Source organism: Oxyura jamaicensis, chromosome 7 (genome assembly GCF_011077185.1).
Source record: "Oxyura jamaicensis isolate SHBP4307 breed ruddy duck chromosome 7, BPBGC_Ojam_1.0, whole genome shotgun sequence".
Classification (NCBI taxonomy): Eukaryota; Metazoa; Chordata; class Aves; order Anseriformes; family Anatidae; genus Oxyura; species Oxyura jamaicensis.
The window spans coordinates 38,142,224-38,165,808 of record NC_048899.1 but is presented as its reverse complement, the minus strand read 5'-3'; the positions used below and the strand labels follow the sequence as shown (position 1 = coordinate 38,165,808).

The following is a 23,585-nucleotide window of genomic DNA, read 5'->3' as shown; positions in this document are numbered from 1 at the left end:
TAAACCTTCTAAAATTAAACCTGAGTTTTGGCTAAAATACGAAGTTTGTCTCTTTTAAGTTTAGGCCTTTAATAGTGGGGGTTTTGATGGCCAAACGCTCGCCACCACTGACTCTGGCACGGAGGTGATTATGAGCAGTTGCAGAACTGCTGCTGGGGGCACGGCTGTGTTCCTGGGCTGGGTATTTCCCACCGCAGGCTGTGCAATGCAGGGACCTGGGGCTTTGGGTGAGGCCATGGCGAAGCACAAGAGGAATATTTGAGGCACCTGGGCTGGTGGGCAGCAGCGCTGCGCATTCAGCGGGTATCGTGCCAGTCGGGTGCTGCAGTGGGCACCTGCTGCAAAAGGAGGCGCTGCCCGCGTGGGATGGCAGCAGGTGGGGGTGAACGGGCCTCGGTGTTTCACTTCCAGCCTTGCCCAGACTCCAACCGCCCCAAAGAACCAGTCTTGCTTCCTCTTTGTCTTTTTTCTTTTTAAAACCCAGCCCTGTGCCGAAGCCAGGTGTAGGTGGCTGCCGCACGCCATGGCCCTGCCCACCAGCAGGACCGGGGCGCTATGAACGTCTCACACACCCCAAAAAGCCTGGATTGCGGGCTAGTAGTGTAAATAGTTTATTTGATCTTATGCCAGGAACAGACCAGGAAAGTAACATGAACTGCTTTTATAAAACATCTCTAATATTGCTAAGAAGCAGGTCTATTACTAGAAAAATATTAAAGAGAACATGCCAGCATTATAGTCCAGCTGGATGAGAATTTTTGTCTTAAGTTTAAAAAAATACCTTTGAGCTTGAGAATATGAAAGCTACTGTTTTAAACCGTTTGACTACCAATTTATTAAATTAACTGCCAAATATTTTACACAGATTCAAATACTCTTCTGTCACAAGCAGTGAAGAAAGAGGCAATTTGGCATGTTCTCTTTAGCATGTCAAGTACATGTTGCTGTAAATGCAAGAAGGTGGCAGTTTTTAAAGTAATCTTCCTGTAAATAGGTAAGCCGAGGTCAATGTGGTAACTGAGCCCCAAACTGTCCATTTAGTTAAATATAAAAACAAAAACTATAAGTTAAAATAACATTCAGATTGTATAGCACAGGCTGATGCATTTTTTTTTAAACAATATTTACAATATTACCCAGAGGCTAAAGTGGGAATAAAAGAGAAGTGTAAAAACCATAAAAAACTGCACCAATTTTGTAGCAAAATATCTGTACATTTAAAAACAGATTATCATATAACTACACATTATCCAAGAAAAATGGGACCTTCACCAGTGGTTCACATAAGCACAACATAAAAGAAAAGAAATTCAGTGGTTAAATACTATACAATAAATTTTACAATTAACATATTGATGCAACGATACCAGGAAAGGTAAGCTGTAAGCAAAATGTATCTTGGAAAGTACAACTTAATCTGCAGTCCAGTTCTTCACGTCTGAGAAAATCGAGTGCCCTGCCGGCACGGAGCGCTGTGGCACCTCGTTACTCTGGGGTACTGGGGCAAACTGGCAGTGGGGTGTGCACAGCGCTGCTACCGTCCCTTTTTAAGCTTTGGGAATGCAATGTAGAACCCGTCTGGAGTGTTACCGAACAAACGAACCCAACAACCGAACCTTAGGACTTAATTTGAACTCGATTGTCAAAGGACGCCGGGGGGGTTACACCATAGATGCAAACTTGGTTGTAAGGAGACGTTAATCCTACGCAGCAGGGCACAGGATGGTTTCTCTGTGCTAGTAACTGAACTGTAGTGGTCCTCAGAAGCCTAATACTGATTATTGAGATGTTAATACCTTAGTGCTAAGTAATAAATACACCGTCACTCAGAAGCTGCCTCTGTCTGAAGAACACAGTAACTGCCGTATCCACCATTCTCCTTCTGTGCACTTGCAGTGCGTTTGTCCCCGCAGGTATCCCTCGTGCCTTACCCCTGCATTGCACACTACCAAAATTGGACTCCCAACGTGAAGAAAAGTGTTCATTTGTTACAAATCGTGTGATTGCTGACCTACGTGTTACCACATCCTACCTACAGTGGTGTGGAGTCTGTGTATGGTGGAAAAAGGTACGGATCTTCTTGTCGTTATTTCCCTATTACATACAGAAAAAGCCCTTAAAAGTTTTGTTTCTTTTTTTTAAAAAAAAAAAAGCCAATAAGTGCATCTGAAGCCAAGGCTAATCCCTCAGCTGACAGCGCAGGAATGCGTTTAAGAGCTCCGGGAGCTCGCAGCGGAGCACATCCAAGTACTACCTGCTTACAACCAGCCGGGAGCCAGGCAAGGTCAACAGAAGACCGATCGCTAAACGTTTATATAATCAAACCGAACTAAACACCCCAAAACAACACGTATTTTACATTTTGGTTACAAATACTGAATAACGTATTGGTGTAAAAAGATACCCAATCAAATCAAGTCCTATTGCTTTGATTAATTTGAGCAGGTACTTCAGTTTTAGGCACTTGTTAGCTACAGTTGAGTGGAGAGCCCATCGCTGACGTTCCTATGCATTTTCTAGGTCTTTGAGCCCTTTAGAAAGTAAGGTTACCGTTCCCAAGGCTGTAAGTAAGCGGCAGAACACACAGTTCACATGGACAAGGTATCACTCGAGCACGCCCTCGACTTCACACGTCTCCAGCTCACATGGTTATTTCAGCACCGTTTGCAGAGCGCAAGTTCTGGTCGTCGAAGCGCCGCCGGACGCTTCTCCTCACCGCATCGGCCCGTCGGTACGGCTGGTTTCTAAGATCTGCGGAGAGGAAAGCGGCCGTCGTCAGCACACGCGTCTCGCCCGCGGGCACACGCACGCACACACACACTGTCTAGACAAGAAAAGGTCCTGCTGGAAGCCAATCAAAGCAGCTTGGGAAGGAACAGCAGAAGGGCCGTCACCCCGAGGGGCACAGCCGCGAGCAAACGCCGCCTGAGGTGCCCCCTGGCTACGCGCCCAAGCAGCAGGTAACGCTGGGGAATGCTCTGAGATGCCCTGAACCCACCTGGCGGTACCACGTCAGGTTGGCCTGAGCCTCTCCCCACCCCTGGGCAGCTGGTATTGATGAGCCTCGTTAGGAAACGAGGCAACCGGAGCCAGTTTGCAGCAAGTTTGCCTTATTCCTTCTGGCAGCTTCTAAGACCCTGATGTGAGCTGCAAGCGTTCTGCAGCGCAGGATGCAACTGACTGCCTGTGAAACGCAGGGCACGGGGGGTGCGTGTTTATCAGAACGGTGACTGGATGCTCCCCATCCACCCGTTTTTTAGAAGCAGGCATTCCTCCGCGGCCACCCTGCAAACCCACGGCTGCCCCGCCGCCACCAGCCCAGCGGGCTGTTGGGACCCCAGCGCCCCTGCCCTCCGCCTCAGCACAGCACAAGAACTGCCCCGGCCCGCCCTGGCTGCTGCTTAGGGGGTGACAGCTCGGGAGGGAAGAGAAGGGAGACACGGAGCATGCGATGGGTCGAACAATGGAGGAAGCTGGAGATGGACGTTTGAACGAAAGCCTGTGTTAGGAGCGCTGTGAAGACGCGGTGACCGGCGGGGTTCCCTGTGCTACGGAGGTGCAATATTCAGGGGGCACGCTCGGCACCTCCTGGTCAGGCAGGATTTAATTTTTTTTTGCCTGGGAAACAAATTAGTGTTGGGCTGGGCACGGCCTCCCTCAGACCTCCTGGCACTCCCAGGCTCCGCAGCCCCCGGTGCCCCCGGCAGAAGGGGCCGTGCCTGGGGCTGCCTCTGCCGCCTCCCTGCTCTTGGCCCATCCCTGGTGCCCCGAACGGGGAGCGATGGGGGCCACGCGCCTGGCTGCAGGCTGGGGACACCTCCAGGGAACCAGGGGCTGAACCAACCTGGGGACGAGGCTGCCTGTCTCGGGCTGCCTCGGGAGGGAAAGGGAAAAACGCAGGGGTCAGCAGCCAGTGGGCGACCGAGCCCCGGACACAGAAGGGTGAGGACAAACGGCCTGGACCTGCACTGGCTTTGGGCTCTCACCAGCACTACACTTAGCCACGACTACTGACAGGCTGTCTGGCATACAGAGAGAGGAGGAAGCTAAGTAAAAAGTGATGCTTGCCAGCTCTGTGTATCCTCCACCACCGGTGTGCTAGAAGAAATCCTTACCCTCGAGTGAACATTTGGAAATTTAGTGATATTATTCTTCTTTAGGGCTAAACAGAAAAAAAAAACAAACAAACACAAAATGATGGTTAAGTAAAAAATGGGATGGAAAATGAAGAGCAAGTCAACTCAGCGTTCAAAGATCCGGGCACGTTAGCCAATAGAGCAAGAGGAGGGGTAAGGCCGAGGCCACGAGAGGAGGTTAGACAAGGAGAGGAAAGGACAAGAGGGCCACCCTTGCCTCTTGCTAACCAAATTCCAAGCTGCTTTGAAGATTGGCTCCAGGAAGATAACACAGCAATTAACTTGAAAGAGCAAATAATTGTTGAGCTGATTACAGTTTGCAATTTTATTAGAAGCATTCATAAAAATACACATCGCAAAGTGAAACACTGTTGTCTTCTTAAGCCGCTCGATCCTTAATTCAAGACAACAGTGTTAACAAACATGCTGGGTTAAACACACCCTGCTTACACTTTACACCACGAGATGGAAATCGCTCAGTTCCATGTCAAGCTTCTCGTCGTCACCATTTCCGTGGTTCTGGCAAATCGCCGAGTTTCCCCAGCGTCGCTGCCTCCGTCTCCCCCCGTTCGTGCACCGCTGCCAGCTACGGCGCTGCACAGAGCCCACCGAGAGCACCGGCACTGGTTAGTGCTCCGTAACATTTCTGATTTTACTTAAAGTTGGCATGGAACTGAAAAAAGTTAAACGTGGATGTGACCGAATGAGAGGAGATTCGATGCTGTTCGTTGTATTCCGCATCTCACATGCAGACATGCAGGTGCTGGTTAGGAAGTCGGAAACAGAAGGCGGCTCCTCGCAGAGGACGTCCATGGCTACGGACAACCCCTCCAAGCCAGAAAGCAAAGCCCACGCGAGCCCCCTCTAGTTCATGCAGACCGTAACTCTGCGTGGCACACAGCCCACTCATTGCATGCGTATTACACAGGCAGATTTGCATCCAGAGAAAGAGCTGTAGGCCAGAAGGGATGACATAGAAAAGGCAAGTGAACCGTCACTGCACGGCTGCATTTGGCCCCCTAAGGCTTGTCAGCTGTAAGCAGCCTCCACCAGCTCTCCCGTGACTTCCACCACTTGCTGTTCTATGGCACTTGTCGTGAGGGTTAGAGATGCCTTTGAAATGCGAGGATGGCCAAAAGCATCAAAGACAAAGTCGATGGGATGGAATAAAAGGTTAGGGAAACACGAGAGCATGCAACAAGGGTGACAACAGTACAACTTCAGGCGGACGCTGGACGTTACTATACACTCAACATTCACATGATCCTGGCTGAGGTCCGGACAAATGGAGAAGTGTCAAAAATCTACAGCAACCTTTTTTTTTTCTAAGAGCATCAGATGTGAAAGAGGAATAGTTTAGTAATGGAATTCCTCAGTGAGAACAGGTTCGCAGAAAAACCGAGAGCCACGCTTGGCGGTTCGAGCTGTAAAGGGCACAGTCTTCAGCACTGCATGGGAATAACAGCCAAACAGACAAACAGAGCAGTGAGGAGCACGGATCTATCGCATTAGTACACTGTTAGTGCTTGGTTAAGGACATCCAGGAACGGTTTTACATGTCCCAGCCAGCTGTCTCATGATACTACCAGGATTTGGGAACGAGGCAGTTTTAAGTCTTTGAATAATGTCTTATACTACACAGTTTTCAATGGTTTTGAAAGACCGTCACTAAATGTAAAAGCCATTACTCCAGGAGAGGCTGTGGTTTCTGACAGTGGCCTGTTCCACACCAGCAGGGCTTTCCTGCGCTCCTGGTGAGGCACTAGGCAGTTTTAAATGACACTTTTGACTATTTCTGTACCACTGGCAGAGATCTTGCAGGCCACATTCAAGTGACCTCAGCTCTACCTGACCTTCTGTGCCTAACCTGTATTATTACGTGGCCTGAGGCCCCCAGAGACACCCCTGTAAGAGAAATCCTGGGCACGGGACCGTAGGAGATGTTGGGTTATTTCAGTCTGGCCCTCCCTGCACTGGACTGCCATTTGCATGTGGATTGTCACCTCTCACACAATCTGTTTCTCCCACAGAGCAGGGGAACCACTTCATCAGTATTTGAGTTTCAAGGAGTCTGAAGGAGTTGCAGAAACAGTAAGCTAGTAGATATTACAGCAAGTCTGCCTCCTAGAGACTATTATCTCAGGAAGCCATTAATCAAAGTTAAAAAGAGTTGTGAAAGCTTCAGCAAAAGCATTACAACCCTGTCATCTCGTTGGGCAAAAATTCTCTGGCTTTCCTTACTGAGAGATAAAACAGCTCTCCTCCCCTCCTGCAGGAAAAAACGGCGTGGAAAACATTCAGGAGAAGTAGCCAAGGAAATCCTGCCCAAGGACCTTTTTCTGAAGTTCTGTGCATCAGAAATAAATTACTGTACAGCTATCGAAGTGTTAAAATCATGTTCCTTCCACAACACAGGTGAAGAACATGCGCTGAAATCCAAGTACCACAATCAGAGGAGATGCATGGATAAAAATTCCTTGCCTCCTGAGCAAAGTGCAATTTAGAAGACAGCTCTATCAGGAAACGTTTGCACACAATGTCCCGGCTGTCTCTGGCTGTGACAACGGGTTCTGTGCCTCTCCCCGTGACCCTAGGTTGGTGATCAGTGCGGGCTTTGTCTAACAAACTGAAAAGCAGTAAAACCAGAAGCAGTTTAGGGTCATAAATCATTCAGGTTTGACTAAATGATTTGCTGTAACCGTGCGATAATGTGCTGCAATTACTGTTAGTACATTTTAATGAAAACGTAGGCTCTTAATAATGTTAAACATCCATCATTCATTCCACTTAAGGGTAAAAAAGATTTCTGGGAAAGATCTGCATGGCATGCATATCGCCACCGGAGCATCTGAGGTCAGGCACTGAGCTGCCTACTCTAATGTCAGACTGAGTGGGTCCCAACATGCTGCGAGAGAGGAGCGGAGAAACAGAGCCCATGTCCAAGGCCTGTGCTTGTGACAAACTCGGGCAGCACTGACAGTGGACATGTAAAGGCAAGGTATTGGGGTTTGTTTGTTACATACCGTAAGTTTCTACATTTGATTCACATCGAGTAAACAATTTCCTAGGCTGTGCTCCAGTGACACACTTCAAGAAGTACATAAAGCTCTTGGGATAGCTACTAGGCAGATACACATTGCTGTCCCTTGTGAAAGGGCCCCAGGGACTGTGGAACAAAGTGGCTTTACCTGTTATAATGTCTTCAATAGCACCATCCTTCCCTTCGTACACATGCCTATTATCCTTGACTTGCCGCCGTCTGAGCTCTGCAATTAGCTCTTGCTGCTGCCTCTTTGTTTTATGTGAAGGAGACTGAAAGCAAAGAAGAGAGGATTTGTATGGCTTGACCTCCAGCTACCCTGTTTCTCTTCTCGTGAACATTTGAAATGCCAGGTGATCCCACTTGTAGCAACCAACCAAGAGTTTTCTGCCCAATTTCGCAAGACCAGGAAAACCCAAGGCTGTGGCGAGCTCATGTCCCACAGAGAGGAAGGCCAGAGCCACAAATTAACCTGGCTGCCAGGCTGCTTTTCTTTCTTACATTTGTAATTTAGTTCCAAGCCTTCTCCTCACTTGAAACTGAAACTCCAACCTTTTACCTCTGAAAAGCATTAAGTGGACGAGAACAGGCTTTCCTTTCCCAGGGAAAAAGCCCGGCTGGGATTAAAGATACCTGCTAATGACAAGAGCTGTGTGAAGCAGCATCAGTCACCGAAGTGACCACTGTAGAGCCATGGGAAACCTACAGCAAATCCAAAGCATTAGCTCAGGAAAAAAAGAGGTCGGGAAAAAAAGCTTACTCCTGCTGCCACGCTCCAAAAGGGAAGGATCTGGGAAAGAACATTTTGGGTCCCTGCGAGCTATGGGAGGCTCTGCACAATTCATACAGACGGGATTTCAGACAGATGAAAGGCCAAAGCAGAAAAAAAAAATAACTAGCCAACAGCAATATGGGCCAGATGACTTTCTGTCTATTCAGGTTTTGTGAATTTTGCAAATGTCAAAGAGGCCTAACTATCCACTGGGATTCCTTTAGCCCATTTTGGTTTTCTCCCCATAAGGAAAAAAACTTCTAGAGACTACCTTTCTGGGCAACTCTAAGTCTAGACAACTTAAGTTCTTACACAGAGCTGTGGTTTCTGAATTCTCAGGAAAAACATGAACATGACAGCTCCGGCATGAAAGACGTATCTGTTTCATACCTTTTGGTCCTGCTGCTCCATCAGTGCTTCTTGTTCCATAAGTTTTTCCATTAAGGCCTGTTCCTGCTTTTTTCTCAACTCATTCTCTTCTTCTGCTTGCTATTTATCATCCCCCCAAAAAACAACAAAACAAAACAAGAAAACAAAACAGGTTATAGCTTCAAATTGCCACAGGGAACCTGAATATTACAAATAAATAACATGATCATTTGCTACCACAGGACTTTCCAAGAAAACAAGCTTAGGGTGTAGCAATTTAACTACCTCTAAACAAAGTCTGAAAAAATGGGCTGGGAGAGAACTCCCTAGGTCACGCCACCTCCCCCTCCCAGTCCCAAAAGACGCATACTCGGGGTTACAGGTGCAAACTGCAGCCTCACAGACATTCGGTTTCTGAGGACTCCTCCAGCGTTTCAGACAGCTGTATTGTCTTTCAGCCCTGAAAATAATCCCCCAACAACTATTTGTGCTGCCTCAGGCCGGTGTTACTGTGCTGTCTAGGACAGCTCACGCTGCATCAAAGCCAGAGGGAGCCACAAGCCGTTTTGTTGGGAACCCTGAGCCACACAGGTGCCAAGTAAATGCTGAGGACAGAAGAGAAGAGGAGGGTGCTCCTGCTCACCTTGTAGGCCTTCACAAATCGGACAAACACTGGGAAAAAGACTGAGGGGGGTGTTGTCTTGGGATTCTCCCCAAAGTACTTCACAGCATCATCAAAGGCATCCTACAGAAAGCACACGGTTACTGCGCCGCGCAGATCTCGTGATATGCTCCCCAGCCATTACTGCACAACTCAGGGTGAGGGTCTACATTTCCTCAGAGTGTGAAACTCCTGGCTGACACCACAGCTACATCTAGCATATGAACTCATGAACAAATCCGCTGCTCCTTCTGCTCCCTGCTGGGTGCATAAAAGCACGTCCTTTGCAGTGACATGCTGCTGGTCACTCATGGGCTAAAGCCTGCCTCAAAGGGGAGCATGAGGGTTTGAACCACAGAGTTTGTTGAGAAGAACATCTGTAGGGTTATCACCAGGCTGACAGAGGTAAGAGATATCTGCAGCCAGAAGAAAAAATGCTAGGAAAATACTAGCACAAGTAAATAATCTAAACTCAGGCTCACCATGAAGGAAGAAGAATGGGTGGTTAGTATGTGTGAGGATAACAGCATGGAAGAGGCTATTTATACACCATGACCTTCCACAAGTAATGGCCATTTTACACTGCTAAGTCAGAACAGAGGAGAACCTGGAGAGTGCCTCCTCAGTTAAACTACAACCAGCTGCAAACTAGTTTGGCTTCAGCAGAAAACACCTGTGTGTGTACAGAGGGTGTTCTGCTTCTTGCGACATCCAAAGCCCCTTGCCATACTCCAAGAATTAAGAATTACCTGGGCTATTTTGGCATCATCCTGCAGTTTCTTCAGCTTTCCTTCATTGTTCTGAATGAACTCCTTCAGCATCGTGTTGTGGTCATGCATGGTGTACTCACGCTTCGTCAAGTCCAGGCCCCTCTGGAGCTCTTTCACGTCCAAGAGGACATTTTCAAGAGACACTAGGAAACAAAATGAAATTGCTGAACCACTCCTGCTGCGCAAGTACCCAAACCCACACCGAGAGGTGCCCCCAAACCACAGTGGTGTGTCACACAGCCTGCGTGCGGCTCACCCTGAAGTCCTCGCACAGCCACGTGTGCCTGCTGCACCAGCACTGCCACTGCCACTCACCGGGCACAGGAGGTCACTGCTGCAGCAGGAGAGCGACAGCACCGATCCCTGTGCCTGCACTAGCTCGGCCAACCTGCTGACACTGAGAATTCAGCATCTTTCCCTAAATTGACTTTACTACAAGACCAGTTTTTCCACACACTGAAACCGCCTGTCTTGATTTTGCGGATGGCCCCGGTGGTTACATACCTGCAGCAGCCTTCTCCACGTAATGAAGCTCGTTGTAAAAGAGGGATACGTGCTGGTACTTCTCCTTGACAACATTAGAGATGTAGTGCAGCAGGGTTTGCTTTCGGTCTGTTGACTTTGTTTCTAAGAGCTGGGGAGAAAAGGCAAAAAGATTGCTGGGTTAAGGTGCAGCGGACACCAAACAAGGTGACTCAAGTGGTGTTTGCTTTTTCCTGGTGTTTCTCCATCCGACAGGGACAGCTATAACAGCTCCTGTAAGTGTTTACTCGGTGGTTTTCAAACTGCGGACGGCAAAGCCTCCAAGGATTTGTGGCCTTCTCCCGAGGGGCCTCCAAATTGATGATAAGCCAAGTAAGTTCATAGAGTGTGGTGGGAAGTGCTTTCCCCAACCGCTGCCTTTACTGGCTGGAAAACCCCACCGAGCCCCCGGGCAGCCAGCAGCCACTCTCAGCTTACAAGAAATGCATCGCAGCCCGTGCCCCCACAAGGTACCGGCCCCGTCCCCTCGGTTTACTCACCAGGTCTAAACTCTGGAGTTTAAATCCATACACAGCTCCTCGTTTACTGCTGTTCATGTAGTTACCGAGAGCCAAGATTATCTGCCAGAAAGAAGCAGAGCAGAACGTGGATTTTCAGGACAAACGCGCCACGTCTGTGCAAGCTCTGAAAGGAGAGCTTGTATGCAGGCATCCATGCATGCTCTCTGCACACATACAGGGTGAGTGGTTGAGTTATTGAACATAACCAAAATCAGACCTACCTCCAGTATTTTCTTAAGCTTTTGGGACGACTTTATTGAGACAGACGCAGCTATTATTGCGTGAAGTTGCTGTGGGTAAACACATGAAGAGGGCTGGTTAATAAAGCACATCAAACCCCAAAGTAAAATCAAATTAAACACACATTTAAAAAAACAAAACAAAACCAACTAGTTTTGATCCATACAGTGGGCCCTAGCACGAATGTTACCCTGCCCTGGCATGTCAGGATTTCAAGTAATTCATTTGCACTGCAGATTTAGCACATTCAGATGTGGCTGAGTAAAACTGTCTTTACATTTCAGTCCTTGTTACTGTCAGAGATGCATCAGACTGGATGGGACACACACCAAAGAGCTCCCAGACCAGCACTGACAGTAACTTTTTCTGATGGCGCAAACAACTAGATTTTTACTCAAACTGGTTTTAAACTTGTACAGGGAAAAAGAAGGATGATATGCAGCAGCCCAGTGTACAAGCTGCCATACAAAGAGCGCCTGAGATCTTTGAGTCGTTGATATATGAAAACATAGCTAGAAAAACACTTCTTTCATTCATGTAATCATTTCCCATTCTGCCTCCGTGAGAACTCATAATCACTCCATGACACTCAAACCACCTCTTAGAAAAATTAAAACCTTTATAACCTTCACTGGCTGCTGCAAGCCAGCAGCTGGTTGCAATGCTCCCCACAAGCTTGACTGGTGCCACAGAGAGCAGCTCTCCTGCGGGGGCTGACGCCTCAGAGAACGCTGTTTCTGCACAGCGAATGCTTCGTACAGGCATCGCCGGGGGTTGTCTCCTACTCACCGGGGTCAGCATCTGGATGCTTTCTGCGAAGTTGCCTATAAAGGCCATGATGGTCATTTTCTGCATCAGCCTCTCGATCTTGCTGAACTGCATCATGAACCGGTCTTCGTCGGACAGGTTCTCGATGGGTTTCCTTTCCCGCTCGTAGAGCCGCAGCACTTTCACTTCGTTCTCGGTGGGCAGGAACCGCATGAGGCATTCCACGAAATCCACTGGTAGCGTTTTCAGGTCAAACCTGGGTGGTAACAAAAAGACAGCAGAAGCAGTGTCACAACAAGGGTCTACCTGAAATGACGGAAAAGTAAAAGAATTGAGAAGGCTGCCAGTGGCACAACCTCTGCCTCCTACACTGCTCCGCTGCACATCGGCCTGGCTCAGAAAAGCAGAGAGAAACTACGGAGATGCTGTGATGCTACTGCTCGTGTTGCCCTGGCCGGGGTGAGGGACACAGCCCTGCACAGGAAGCTGCCTGCACATGAAGGTGTGAACAAGGGAGCACTGGAGAGACAACACAGATGGAAGTGCTGATGGGAATGCTGCTCTTTGGCATCTTGTTTCTGTGTTGAACGAAGTGCCCAGTGCCCCCACCCGCCATGGCCACATCTCATTTTTATCCAGGATGTGCTGGGAGGAACAAAGAGCTATTTTACAGAACTGGGCCAGAGCCCCGTAAGCCCTGGAGCTGCCTCAATCCACAGCAGGTGACGCTCCTCCCCAGGCCCCATGTAATGCTTGTACATCCAAATTCTGAAGACCTCACTCTTAGAGAAATAGCAGATGTTTGGCCACGAACACCACCAGGTTCTGGACGACTCCAGCACCAGCCCAAAGGAGCAGGTCCATCTGTGCTCAAAATGGAGCTGGCAGCCAAGGCTCTGTACCACCAGGGGACAGGGTGCAGCAGGAAACCCCCGGGGGACCTGCCCCGTCTGTCGGATACACCTGTATCACATCGGGGCTTGGCACTGCGTGGGGCGATTACGTAAAGCTCATTGCATGCAGAAGGCTTCCAGTGCACTTGGACTGAACTCGTGCGTCATGGAGCGCACTGCGATAGCTGCCTCCCCCTGACACCTTGGGCTTCGAGCGTTCGCTGCAACAGAAAGGATCGTGTAAACAGGGTGAGAGATTCAGTGTGCAATGGCACACTGCGGATAAACACGAATTAGGCTCTTTAATAAGAGACGTGTTAATTTGTTAAGCCTATACAGTGATACAGCAACATGAAACTGCAAGTTAACATACTTCAGCACAAGGGAATCTGATTTGTGGGAATTCAGAATGGTTCCATCCTTACTCTTGGATTTTTTCCAGATGCAAAAACATCTACATCAACTGCCAATTCAAAACCATTCCACTTACCAAAAACCACAGTAAATCTTGCCTATGACTTCTTTGCTGACAAGTGTTGTACTTACACATGAATAGCTTTGCATATTTCATCTGCCGTCTTTCCAGCTTTCCTTAAAGTAATGGCCAGGTTTTTGGCCCTGTTTGCATCCAGTAACGTGACTTTGTTTGACCCTTTCTGAGTTATTTTTTGCTTGCTTGAAGTAAGATCAATGGCTGGACCTTGGGCTTTTGTTTTGAATATTTCTTCAAATTCATCCACATTTAAATCCTAAAAAGGAAAGAAGGTGATTTATCCCTCCCGCAGCAAATATCACAGCCCGCACTGCCTCGTAGTGCACCAGAACCCAGTGACTGCTGTGGCTGCAGCAGAGCACTTCAGGCTGTGCCTGCAGGGTGTAGTAAATGTGTTCCCGACTTAGTAATCAAGAAATCTGGCCTCCACCCCAACTAGTCCACGCAGCCATGGGCATCTTCAGGGCACAGGGACCGCGCAGCACTGAGTACTCAGCCCTGCGCCGTGCTGCTTTAGGCTTCTTTCCCTGGCACGCAGCCCACACGTGCCCCAACCCACCAGGCTGGGCCAGCAATTTTAGGCTGGGAAAACCAAATCTTCCTCTTGGCTGATCTGCTTTAAACAAATGCACGTAATAGGTGTGTGCCTGTATAATCAATACCAGCAGCTACAAGGACTCCTTGCTGGGTACCACAGGCCACTGATGAGCTGTTTGCCAAAATCTCTCTCCACAAAAGCCAATATTGACTCAGGTTACGGACAGAAGTGGGAAGCAGAAAAAAGCAGACAGCACTCATACCTCCAGGATCCTTTCGTCATCTATTTCGTTGAAGACTGTCCCATTGATCTGGTTGGGTTTGAGGGCGACCCAGTTGAACACTGGCATGCGGAACTTGGTCTTGATCGGCTTCTTGATCTTCACAGCTAAAGACACCAGAGGAAAGGAAATGATAAATTCCCTGACAGCTGAGTAACACCCCGTGCGCCCAGACTGCGGTCTTTAGAGTCGGTATTTCAGCACTGGAGAAAGAACTGGCCAGAGCTAAACTATCACTCTGAAAAGCCTGAGAAGACCCTGCTGCCTCCACGGGCAAGCAGTGCAGAGAGGTTTTTACCCAGCCCTTCAGCTGGTTCAGGCCCAGCATTTGCAGGACAGGACTGAACCGCCAGCTGCAGCTGAGGACACCTTCCCTAAGCAATGTGGAAGGCGGGTGTGCTGCTGGCAGCAGATGGGTCACAAAGTTCAGCCCAAGACAGGGGACGAGAAGCAGAGAAGCCCCCCCTGCCCAGGTTTTGGTGCCCTGCTGCAATGGGGCAGTGTGGCTTCAGAAGGGCCAGGCTTGTCCTTTAAAGCCCGAGGGGTGGGCTGCAGCAGCACACGTGAGCTTTCACACAGCTGAAGTAACGGGCCTGGTCTTGTGTTGTGCACAGTTTGTGTGCTTTAGTAACTTACACAGGGAAGCTACTGGAAACAAAGGTTAACTACTGCCATTAAGTAGTGACCAGAGTACAAAATAATGCTGGGGCAAGGAAAACAACACAACTCTGTTGCTATTCCCCCAGAAGTGCAGGGTACATCAGTAATTTTGGTAATGCGGTGCTCGTTTCTGCGTTATGTCGATGTACACACAGTGGTGTTAGTCGCTACAAAATCGGGATGTTCATTCATCAATCAGTGTGCTGCTCCAAAATCATTTAGAAAATGAACCATTGCTTTCCAAACTGCAAGCAGGAAACAGAAGCCCTGGTCCTTCATCTCCAGTGCTGGAAAAAAGCCATTTCTCTGCAAGCCTGGGCAGGCAGGCAGGTGAGAGCAGCCCCGGTGCCCCCGCGCCCCCCACCTCCCAGCCAGGGGTGCTCAGAACCACAGCACTGCACAGCAGATTCATGTGTCCCCAAGGTGCCATCGGTTCATGTCTGATTTGGTTCAATCCAGTATTTGCTCCAAGGAAGAAGTCTTGGCTCTTCCTACCCTGCATCTGTAGTGGGAGGAATCTCGCTCATTTTTTGATGCTGTGTAGAGATGCTGCATTTTTTTCCCCGTGGCTTCAGAAGATGGATCTTCCCAGCTTGCATAGCACTTGAGCAAATAATTACTTTACTTTTGCCTAGCAAGTCTGTGTGTACGTTTTGGGCAGACAGAGACCACCTGTGTCAGGGACACCCTCCTGTTGTGCACCAGAGCCAGGTGAACGACGAGAACATTTCTCTCACTTTGTCCCCCCACTTTTAAAAGAACTGAGCTGTGCATCTCTGTACCTTTCGGGCTCATGCTCATACTGCAGGGACACTGCAAAGAATAAATTACTGGCAAGACTATTCGCTCGAAACAACCGTGAGTAACGGGGAACATACACAATATTCAGCTTGAAAGTCTGTATTTCGAGAAATACATTCACCCAACTGGAAGACGTGACCACGCATGATAAACCTCTGCTCATCTAAGCCAAACGATTTTACTCTTTGTACAATTAATGTGTTTACTTCTAAATAATTCCTAAAATAAAAAAGACTTTTTTTCCAAGCTGAAACACCCATGAAAAAAACATTTTCATCTGATGCATACATTAGAATAGATTAGAGACCTGCTGCTGGGTTATTTCAGGACAGGAAGGGAAACGAACTGCCTCGTGAGGCAGCTCCCACCTCGGTTAATCAAAATCCCTTAAAAATTCCCTTCCTCCTCCCTTACAGCAGCAGCTGGCAAGGGAACGACCCTGGGAGCTGCACCACTGAGGGCAGCACAGTGGGGACATGGTCACGGCAGGGTACAGACCCCGAGGAAGGCATCTGCAACTGGTGGAGGCTGCCCAGTCTCAGTGCTTCAGCCTTTGGGGGAAAAAAGACTATTCTTGACGTGAATGGTGTAAAGAGCGTGGCTGGAGGACAGCTCAAAAGAAACCACACATCTTAATTACTTGCTGAAGTGCTTTGCTGCATCAGGGCCTCCGAGTGGCCAAACCCTGCTGGCTGGCAGCACCCTGAAGCTAACGCGTGCTCCTGCTCCACCCAGCACCCCTCTGCAGCAGCCTGCACCCCTCCCTCCACCGCCCGGACGGGCACACGCGTCCGCAGCACACACAGGTCACAGCACAGAGGGACAGAGGGGGACAGGGGAGAAGAGAGTTAAATACTTAGCAGAGAGCAACCTACAGAAGAGCTTGATTGGCCCGTCTAATCAGGAAGCAGAAAGAACAGAGAAAAAAATGTTAGTGATGGTCAGAACAGCAAGGTTTATCGCTTCACTGCTTCCCCTCCAACCCAGAAGGGTCTGTGCTGAGCAGCCTCCGCACTCGAGGAGCACCGAGCACTGCAGCACGGCTCGCTCTGCTGCTCCGTCCCCGCACACCGTGAGGACACCAGGCTAAGGCAGGGGTCTTCTCCACGTGGAAAGACCTCTGGAGAACTAGGCTGGCCCAGCAGAGGCAGAAGGGAGCGCCAGCTTGCAAGCTTTCTGCTCTGCTCCCCCAGCCACGGTGCCAAGCAGCGCTGCACGCTGCAGGACCACTGCGCTGCTCTGGGAATCCCACTGGGGACAGATTAACCTGTAACCTCAAGCAAGCATCATCTCTTGTTCTTTTTTTTATATACATGCCCTGGGACCCTGCAATTCCATGACGCTTTTTGCTTTTAGAAAAAAAAAAAAAGGAAAAAAAAAAACCTTTAAAAGCTGGAATCTGAAATAGTTAATTAGTTTTTTTAAAAAAAGCTATTAATCAGACCTTCTCAGTCTCTGGAATCATAATGTACTCTTGAGATTTCCTGCAGGGTAAGGGGTGTGATACCAATTAACAATCACTTGCTGTGTGAGATGCTTGGCATATGATTGAGAGTGCCTAAAAACATGATTGAAGATGGGTCAGGAAATTTTTCTTCCTTCCAAAAAATTACAAAAAGTTTGCCTTTTTTTTTTCACAGATATTTCTTCATCATGTTTTGAGAAGAAATCAAAACCATGAAGCTTTGCATTTCTTTCAAAACCATATTTTGTTCACTTCAGGCCAAAAATGATGATGTTAGAAAAATATTTCTGGCAACAGCTTTAGTTTTGCTGAAGAAGTCATCTCTCATAGACCAAACCAAATCTGTTTGATTGATAAATGATCTTTCCTTTTATAAATCCCTCTAAGTATAATACCAGACAGAGGGAAAGAGTATTAGTTGGGCGACTAAGAGAAAAAATGTCCCACTTCAGTATCCTGTCCCCTCTGGTCCACATGCCCTGGCCTTGCCTTTGCTTACTTTGCAGGCAAACCCTCAGCACGCTGGGGCAACGCGGGGGTCTTTTACCTGCAAGCCCTGAGTTGAAAACCACGGTGGGAGAGGCTGTCCCGGGCAGGGGGGGAGCTGACGGCGGGGGCGGCGGGGGCAGCGGAGCTGCAGGAGCGGTCTCCAAAGCTGGACCTGGGAGAGGAGGTGGTGGTGGTGGAGGCGGGGGTGGAGGCGGGGGTGGAGGCGGCATTGGCACCGTCACAGGACCGTTTTGCACTATGGAATGAAGGAGAGAAGAGAAATCAAAATGTCACAGGCCACTGCAGAACAACTCACAACGGGGCCCACCACCCTCCTTGTCCCCCCCATAGCTCTCCTCTCCACCACTACACTGGCCAGGTATTTGCTGGACCCTTCACCACACTACTTATGAGCACGGGAGGTGGCCACCCTCATTAAAGAAGCTAGTGGTATTTTTCCTGCCAACTGAAGGGCTCAGAAATGGATCAAACAAACCTGACCTGCAAGCTCACTACAACTGATGGCATTTTTTTGGTGTAAGGCCGCCGTGCCTGACCCCAGCAAAACAAACCCCCAGCTCTCAAGCTCCTGGCCAGCCCGTGTTTCGGGGGCACGATGCTTCTTACCTGCCTCAGATGCCCCTGCTAAGGCTGGTAATGGTGGTGGAGGTGGAGGCAAGGGGACAGAACTTGTGGCTCCTGCAACCGGTGTGACACACGTGCCAGCCACAGCCTCTGAGCCTGCCGGCACCATCCCAGAGGCCAGAGCCACAGGCAGAATAGAGATGTCACCATCGCCTTTCTTCTGGATCTTAATGGTCCCCTGCTTCTCCAGTTCATGGATCTTCTTCTCCAGCGTTGACTGTCGCTGGATGGCTTCCTCTTTTTCTTTCACCATTTTTCTCAAGGTGTGAACCTGGGTATTGGCATCTTTGTAGATTTCCTGTGAATGCCACAGAAACAAGTCATTTGCACTTGTATTCAAAACCAGAATACCAATACCAGCAACAGAAGACAGCCTGACACCAGACCCGGGCTGCACCAGGCATTATCTAACAAAGCATTTTGACACAAGCCATACATCCTCACTGGGGAGGAAGGCCTCCTTTTTGTTTTTCCCACACTAGCGGTAAGGCTGTGTGCAGTATGAGACCTATGCACAGCAGATGTACTCTACCTCGATCTTAACTCGGAGTATCTGCTGCCTTGCTGGTTGCTCTGCCTATGAGCAGATGTTGACCCATAAGGGGTCTCTCCTCCTGATCAGGAGGGGATTGTACCTGCAGGCACCCAAGGCAGACACTCAGAAGGACCCCTAGAAGCAGCCATGCTTTGGGACACATTTAGGCTGAAGGTAGTATTACATTAACAATTTTTGTTACTAAAATAGTACACCAAAAAAAAGGTCTGGGTTGTGCTCAGAAAGCAGGCTGCGCTTGATGCTGTGCTACCTGAAAGACTCCAGTTCTACCTTGCACTCCCCTCCACAGCCAACCACATTTGAAAAACTCAACCAGCAACGCTACAGACCTGAGCAATAGGATGTACTTGTCTAGTTCACTGATTTGCTGGCTCTTCAAAGAGTTAAATGTCCATCTTTGAGACCACAGACAAACAAATCCACTTGAAATCTGTTCTGGGTTCAAAATTAGAAAGCTAACGGAAATTGCTCAACCCATTAAAACAGTCATTAGCTCCCAGACATAAACTGCACAGCAGATCCCTCTGCTCAGATGTGGCATCAGCCAGAGTTTTCCTATCGCACTTACCCGAATCACATCCAGTTCTTTGTTTCTTTGCATAAGCTGTTTTTCCAGTTCCACAATCTTTGCCATAGCTTCATTCTCCGTATCTTGGAGTTTTTCAGATAACTATTGTACAATAGAGAAATAAATTGTATAAATAACAGTTTTCTCAAACTAAATGTCAGCAACATTTGTTGGAAAAAGCAAGCGGTCCTGCGTGGAGGAGTTAGGTGGCACCAAGCTCCGTGCTGAAGGGCTGATGATGATGAACATTACCCTTCAGCTCTGACTAGCAGGCAGCCTGGCTGGAACACAGTCACGAGCCTGTCCAGTTAGAGAGTCTACTCTACAATAAAGAACTTCAAATGCAATTATTTTGTATACACACCAAGTTTGATCTGAAACCCAAAAAAACCCACAATCCTACAATGGTGCTGTTGTAAAGCCAACAGATGCCAAAGTGGTGGGACCTGTAAATATCTCCTCTCACAACTGAGCTAATTTAAATTTGAGCTGGGGGCTGTGTCAGATAGGACAGTAAATAAGGCATTTTCTCATCAGGTCAATAAGCAGCTTATGAACAAATCTTTGAAGCAAGTGTTGAACCCAGTTAACTAAAATATGCAGCATGTGAGGTTCAAAATGCATCATGGAAGCACCCAGGAAGTTTACCTGCCTGAGATTTCCAGAATTCCTTCATTTGCCAAATATCTTACCATCCCCCATAAAGAAAGCACAGTAATTCACAGACTTCCTTTAAAGTAATACTCCTCACCCCAAGGGTTCTAACCCCCACGATGCTTTTATGTCCACCTCCTGAAAGAAAGGGGCAATACCAGAGCCCCTGTGCAGAGCAGGCTCTGCACCACTCCACAAAGTGACTTCAGTTTTGTACTAACATGGGAAATATTTTCTTCCAGTTCTTCAACTCTTTCCAGGGCTGCATTCTTGGTTTCAGCATCCTCCAGTAATGCTCCCACGTCAAAAACGTTATCCAGGTATGCTTGAATTTGCACCTGCAGTTTGTCGCTCTCTGTGTGTTTCAATTTCTGTAAACCCAAAAATAAAAAGCTGTCACCCAGCACAGGCAGCAATTTGAAGTAACATAATTGCACACGGTGAAAAGGGGAGGGAGAACAGCGGGAGCTCGGCTACTTCCACCATTCAGGAATTTTAACATGTTAACAACACTCTGCATTTTAACATTAGCTGGGGTCAAAATTGAGAAACGGTCATTTTTGAAGACCAAACATCCAGAACTTTCAAATAAAAACGAGCACTGCCTTATGTTCTGTTACTACAGAGGGTAGCACTGAGCAGGGATTTTTTCAAATGGTAGACGGACGGGGCCCTGCAGCATGAGGCAGTGCGTGTCCGTGCCACCTCCACGCAGCGAGCGCCTCCAGGCACGGTGCTCGCAGCCCGAGGCCGAAGGTCAGCACACGGCCTGCACCGTGCTGTGCCATGCAGTGCCACAGAGAGCGGCTGTGGTTCATCCTCCCCTTGTTATCAGACGAAGCTACCAGTTTAGCTCCCGGCCTGTAATTCCAGCTCGCAGCACTGGGTTTTTCTCCCCTCGCAGCAGGGTGGCTCCAGGCCGCAGTCCTGTCAGGCACCGAAGCACGACGGTGTCAGCAGAGGCTGTGGGGCCGCCCTGTGCTGCCCTCCTGAAAGCTGTCGGTGGCAGCACGTTTGGGGCAGCAGGAGGTTTTGCCTCCTCGTACAACCTGCCTCCTGCCTCCCCGGCCTCGCTCGTGTCCCTGCTGCCCTTAGGGAAGAGGCAGGAGCAGCTCGGCTCTCCGGGCAAGGCCCACACGTGCCAACAGCCCCACGCTGCAAATAAGCTCATGTGTCTGGCAAGCGCCAGGAACCTGCTCATACTCACGTCCAAGTACTCGTCCAGGCCCAGTTTTGTAAATTCATACTGCAGGTGGACTCGGAAGTTCATGTCCTCCACCGAGTGGACAACGATGTTGATGAACTGCATGCAGGCCACCTGCAAGAGGAACCATCACGGGTCAGCACGGCAGGGCACACAGCGCTAGTGACCGCAGTTATGGCTGCTGCCAAGGGAAACTGTGATCTGCTGTTCTGCAGCTTTTTTTTCCTCATCAGCGTTGGATTCAGGCTTACAGGGTGTTTGTGTGTTGTGATAAAAGGAAACACGGATTCCAGAAATTAAGTCATGTCTGTGGAGCCTACCTTTATTGCCCGCTGGTTGGCTTCCTGTGCCAGCTCGCACTGCGAGACATCACACAAGCACACAAGTGCTTAAGAAAACAATGCCGTGTTCCAAAACTGCCTTTAGAAGTGAGATTAATTTTGCAACTGAAACCCTTACATTGGAAAAGGGGACTTTACAAAAGGTGCTTTGTTATTTGCAGAAAGTGTGTTTTAAAATCTGTGGTTTGGTAACTGAGCAAGGGACCAGACCATACGAGCTGGCACACCACCACGTCCAAGCGCAGCACAGACAAGACAAAGGCCCTCAAGCGAAGGGGGCCGTGAGCCCTAGGAGCAGCAGGGCAAGCTGCCTGCAGAAGGGCAGGAACTGGGCCAGGAACCCCACAAAGGTTTGCTTTTTATGGGAATGTAAGGCACAGCCAAATCCCACTCTGCACATCCCCAACTCTTTCAGAGCGACCACCTCTGTGTCGCTCCCTGAGCTGCTCTGAGAGGATTCGCCTCATCCTTGATGTGTCCCTCAAGGGCATAAGCCAGTCCTGCCGGAGACTCTGTGACAGGAGTAATACCACATTCCCAACATTTACTGAGATAGCTCCTAGGTTTCTAGAATGAACACAAGCCTCCAGGCGACTCCACGTCTCTGGGCTGCTTTGTGGGAAGACAGAACTGAAGGCTGCCCTCTGGGTTTCCAGTTTGCTACTGGAAACTGTCCAGTTCTCTGTTTCAAGGCCCGAAGAATAAACTAGTGGGCAGGTGTCTGTAGTACGGTGGCCTTTGACTGTTGGTTTGGGGCCGGGATGCCCATTCTCCCAAGCTGATCTAGCTTAGGAGCCACCAGGAACCACAGGGCCAGAAGCTCCTGGGGTGTCCCATCCCTGCCTTTCAGCGTGTACCCATTTCTTACCCAACCAACCCTGCTCGTGCAGTTGTTTTTGACTCCCTGCATGGCAGAAGACTCCTTCCAGGTTCTGTGGTGAACTCTGGGTCCTCCTAGGGCCGGTGCCGGCCTTGGCCAGCTGAACTCTGCTGTCCTGTCAAATCACCCAGAGCCAAATTTCCTTATTTCAAAAGCGCTTTTGTTGTACTTGCTTTGGCTCTTACAACTTCAGGGCCAAATTCTCATTTCCTTTCTCAGATCCTTACATACACAACTAAGGAATTTATCAAGTCAAAGAAAATTAATCTAAGAAAGTTGCTTTTAAAATGAAGTAAGTCAATGTCAACAACAGGAACCTTCTCTAAAATACTTTTGCCTTTTTGTTGTTCTTTCCTCCCATTAGATCCACGCAATTAACTGCAGCCCCTTTCAGCTCCAGCTTCCCAGACAACCCTTGTCTTCTCCATCTAGGGCAGCCCGAAAGCCAGGTCCTGCAGGAATAGCTCTCTGTTTATCTTCACTCTTTACGACTACTTGAATTACTCAAGCTTTACATTACATCCTGGAGCCATTTCATCCCATCCTGCAGAAACGAATGACTGCTGCCTTCTTAGCGCTCCCTCGGCAAGCGGTGCAGCCTGCAGGTCCCCGCAGCACAGCACCGCGGAGGCAGCGGGCATGAGCCCTCTGCTCAGCTCCACATCTCAGCTCCGCACCTCGGCTCCTCGGCTCCGCACCTCTCTTGCAGCCCCGCGCCCCCTCCTCGCCCCCAGGCGCATTTCTCAGCTATTGCTCGCAGCAGCATGTGGAGCACGTTAGGGCCAGATGGTGACAAGAACGAGCAGATCTGCCAAATCATTTGTCATGAGCTCTCTCCCCTAGCTCTAGGCTTGTCATATATTCAAGCCCTCAGCCAGTGGAAGCAACCCAAAGACGCAGACTTTATTAGTAGTTGGGCAGGTTCTGAAAAAACTCTATCCTTTTTCAAGCAAATTCCACCACTACATTCAACCTGAGAGGACCGGGCAATGATGAAACAGGCTGCCCAGTTGGATGCTGAATATTCACAGCTCACCGGGCTTGCACAGACATGCTGACACGTACATTCCCTGTTCCAACCTCACAATACAGTGTTTCTTACCTTAAACAAAGGTGAGGGATGATTGTTTCTAATAAAGGGGACAAATCCTGTAGCTCACAGCAAGGTGGCAGGCTGCAGGCTGGTGCCACTGTCTTGCCTGCAGACTGCACTACGCTGCGCTGCTCCCCAAATACGATCACCCTTCCCTGGGAGCACAGCAGAAACATCCAAGAGTTGGGTGCTGGGGCCTGACAAATCCTTCTGTTAAATTACAGGC

General features: G+C 49.0%; 1 protein-coding gene across 9 annotated transcripts in view; it reads right to left on the bottom strand.

The window, feature by feature from the left end:
- Positions 1-587: 587 nt before the first annotated feature.
- The window catches only part of FMNL2 (formin like 2), a 116,379-nt gene continuing 93,381 nt past the window's right edge, over positions 588-23,585 (bottom strand). For 2 of the 9 annotated variants that reach the window (XM_035331806.1, XM_035331814.1), the window contains 17 exons: positions 21,049-21,159; positions 20,063-20,212; positions 19,188-19,289; positions 18,046-18,361; positions 17,477-17,674; positions 16,340-16,360; positions 13,986-14,110; positions 13,239-13,441; positions 11,821-12,055; positions 11,013-11,081; positions 10,771-10,851; positions 10,253-10,382; positions 9,728-9,891; positions 8,961-9,062; positions 8,339-8,437; positions 7,325-7,448; positions 588-2,751 (listed from right to left, as the gene is read on the bottom strand). In XM_035331806.1, the coding sequence (XP_035187697.1) occupies positions 2,642-2,751; positions 7,325-7,448; positions 8,339-8,437; positions 8,961-9,062; positions 9,728-9,891; positions 10,253-10,382; positions 10,771-10,851; positions 11,013-11,081; positions 11,821-12,055; positions 13,239-13,441; positions 13,986-14,110; positions 16,340-16,360; positions 17,477-17,674; positions 18,046-18,361; positions 19,188-19,289; positions 20,063-20,212; positions 21,049-21,159 (2,340 nt within the window). In that variant the 3' untranslated portion in view covers positions 588-2,641. Of the gene's footprint in view, positions 2,752-4,068; positions 4,163-5,460; positions 5,585-7,324; positions 7,449-8,338; positions 8,438-8,960; positions 9,063-9,727; positions 9,892-10,252; positions 10,383-10,770; positions 10,852-11,012; positions 11,082-11,820; positions 12,056-13,238; positions 13,442-13,985; positions 14,111-16,339; positions 16,361-17,476; positions 17,675-18,045; positions 18,362-19,187; positions 19,290-20,062; positions 20,213-21,048; positions 21,160-23,585 lie in introns of those variants that run through there. The other 7 variants (XM_035331810.1, XM_035331807.1, XM_035331811.1 and 4 more) reach the window with 7 other exon arrangements.